This window comes from Zingiber officinale, chromosome 10B, assembly GCF_018446385.1.
Source record: "Zingiber officinale cultivar Zhangliang chromosome 10B, Zo_v1.1, whole genome shotgun sequence".
Taxonomy (NCBI): Eukaryota; Viridiplantae; Streptophyta; class Magnoliopsida; order Zingiberales; family Zingiberaceae; genus Zingiber; species Zingiber officinale.
Genome location: NC_056005.1, coordinates 6,018,662 through 6,021,500, shown reverse-complemented (window position 1 = coordinate 6,021,500; position 2,839 = coordinate 6,018,662). Strand labels below are relative to the sequence as shown.

General features: G+C 48.2%; 1 protein-coding gene across 1 annotated transcript; it reads right to left on the bottom strand.

Moving 5' to 3' along the window:
* Positions 1-214: 214 nt before the first annotated feature.
* On the bottom strand, positions 215-1,592 carry LOC122030417 (probable glycosyltransferase 7). Its single transcript, XM_042589621.1, has 2 exons — positions 774-1,592; positions 215-685 (listed from the first exon to the last, which is right to left on the bottom strand). The coding sequence occupies exons 1-2, from the start codon at positions 1,590-1,592 to the stop codon at positions 215-217; spliced, it is 1,290 nt and encodes a 429-aa protein (XP_042445555.1).
* Between the last annotated feature and the right edge of the window lie 1,247 nt (positions 1,593-2,839).

Below are 2,839 nucleotides of genomic sequence, written 5' to 3'. Positions count from 1 at the left end.
TCCAGAAACGGTCACACGCACGCGTAGACAGCTGAAACAACGCGAGGTGATCGAATCCCAGCAAGTTTCCATTCCACCTGTAACATTTAAAATATAAAATTGATTGGAAGTTGGACAGTCGGGGCGTGATCAAGAATTATAAACCATAAACATTCTCGGTCAATCCGTAATTAAAAAGAAATCTGTCTCGCTTGTGCACGCCACATTTTTTTGTTTAGTACGTGGCAGGGTAATCGAATGGCAGCGGGACGACGTCGGCGCTGAGGAGGTCGGCGTGGCGGAAGCCATAGTCGCGGAGGACCTGGTTGTCGGCGAAGTGCAGCGCGCGCTGCATCCCTTCCAAGCAGCTCTCCGCGGTGTACATCTCGTTGTGGTCCCCGCTGCAGGGCTGGCAGCCGGTGAAGTGAGTGATCAGCGGACGTCGCGGCGTCTCCGACCCCATGCGCTCCTCCCGCATTCGCCCGTACGCCCTGCTCGTCGCCTCCGCGTGCCTCCGCCGCAGCTCTTCCTCCCGCTGCTCCACCGCTGTGTAAGCCCGGTCGAACCCCTCCAGCCGCCCCACCGTCCCCAGCCAGTAGCTCTCGAAGTCGAACTCGCTCTCCAGGTAGATCTTGTCGCCCCACCGCTCCTTCTGCTTCAGAAGGATGTACACGAGCACCGATTGGTCATCCGCCTCGCTGTACAGCTGATTGATCCGGCCAAATTTATTTTTACAACTTTTTTTCCTTTTTAATTTCTAGTAATCCGTAAATTTAGTTTGGAAATTATAATACCTTGTCCTTCAACTCGTCCTTGAGGATCTTGCCCCAGCGAGCGTGATCAGGGGAGGTGGGGCCCATGGAGGCCCACTCTGCCATGAAGTCGAGCGACCACTGGCAGTTGCGGATGAGGAAGACGCCGGCGTTGAGGCTGACCCAGCTCCTCTCCTCGTAGATCAGGTGGGACCAGCCGTGGACGACCATGTTGTGGGACCTGTAGCGACTCATGGGCAGCTCAAAGTCCATGTCCGTGAAGGCGGCGTCGGAGTCAACCCACCACACCCACTCCGCCTCAGGGTGGGCCAGCATGGCCGCCCTGATCACCGGTATCTTGGCCCAGTAGGAGTTCATTTTGGGGTGGAGCAGCGCCGTGTTGTAAAGCAGTTCGATGCCGTGGCGGCGGCAGTAATCGGCCTTGTTCTTGAACAGGCGCAGCAAGAGGTGGTCCCCCACCGGGTTGCGGCACGGGCCCGCCTGGGACCCACTCACCATAAAGATCCGCTCGTGGCCGGCGGCGACGTGGGGGTTGAGGCGGCGCCACTCCCGCCTCTTCGCGTCCCAGTCGTCGACCGGGCGGCCGATCAGATAGGAGACAGACGGGTCGTCGTAGAAGGTAGCGTTCGGAAGGCGACGGCGGCGGCCCAAGGAGACTCGAGAACGTTGTGCATAGATGGAGGAGAAGTTGGCTGAGAAAGAGGAGCAGATGCCGTAGAAAACAACGAGGAGGACGGCGGCAGCGGCGAAGACGATGAGGCCGCGAGAGATGCAGGAGGAGGAGGAGGACTTGGAGGGGCGGCGAGCCATAGGAAGGGAAGCGGTAGCAGAATCACCCATGGCGGATCGAGCATTATACTGAAAAGGCTTTATGGCATTCGTGGCGGCATGCACACCAGTGAAGGCACGATTAAGGAAGGTGTTTTCTAGTTGCTCATCGACGCTTGCCTAAATTCCATTACTTACTATGTTTTGATAATTAAATTGATCACAATTTCTCCCAGTCGAGGATAAGGATGATGCTCTCATCGCTTCCTATGTGTCAGTACTGCTCGTCCAAACTGGGAATGCATTTCCTGAATTGGGCGAATTGCCGTCGAGATGACGATTTTGGCTCTAGAGACGACGAAGGCAGCCGAGTTCTGCAGGGAGCGCACAGCGACGTGGGCGAGTAGTATAACGTTCAATTAAACATGAAAAACAGTACTGATTGAGAAGTTGAATTCGAGGAATGATTTGTATTACAGTTGGACTTTTTTATGAATTCATATATGTAAACATGAATTTATGATTATTTTACCATTTTTATGAGTAGAAATGTTTAGCAATATGAAATGAATTTATTACTTGCTGATTGTTGGACATGGCAGTAATTTGATAATATGGAAAGGACTAAGAATGAGTTAATGATTTTCTTTTGTTTGTTTAAATATCCATATGGATACTATCATGCCCTAAAAGTATACTTACTTGACACAGCAGAAGATAATAATTTCTGCTAATAAAACAAAGTCCACACGGCTGGTAAAAGGAAAACAACCACACAAGCATCAATTGAATAGAGTACGAGCAGGCCCGACTTAACCCAACAAATCGTGTAACCCTAAACAAATATCTAAGAAATAAAATTTAGATACAAGTGAATTACACTAAAATAAAATTTAGGGACGAATATTTGGAACGAATAATATTCGTTGCAAATTTGCAACAGATTTTACAACGAAAATCAAATTCGTCGCTAATTAGCAACGAAAATAGCAACGAAATAAATTTATCAGATATTAGCAACAAATATATTTTCATCACAGAATTCGTTGTCAATTAGCGTTGAAGTATAAATTTCATTGAAAAAAATTTATGCAATTTTGTGACAAATCCTTGGATTTGCTGCTAATTGTCAACGAATATATATTCGTCGCCAATTTTGTCACAAATTTGAGACGAAATTTCAAATTTGTCCCAAAATCTTTTTTTTAGGTTAGACTTTTAAAAATTGGAAAATGACCTTAGAGAGCTCGAAATGACACGAAACAAGTTTCTATAAGTTCGTATCAATCTCCTGATCTTACTAATGGGCTCAAACATAA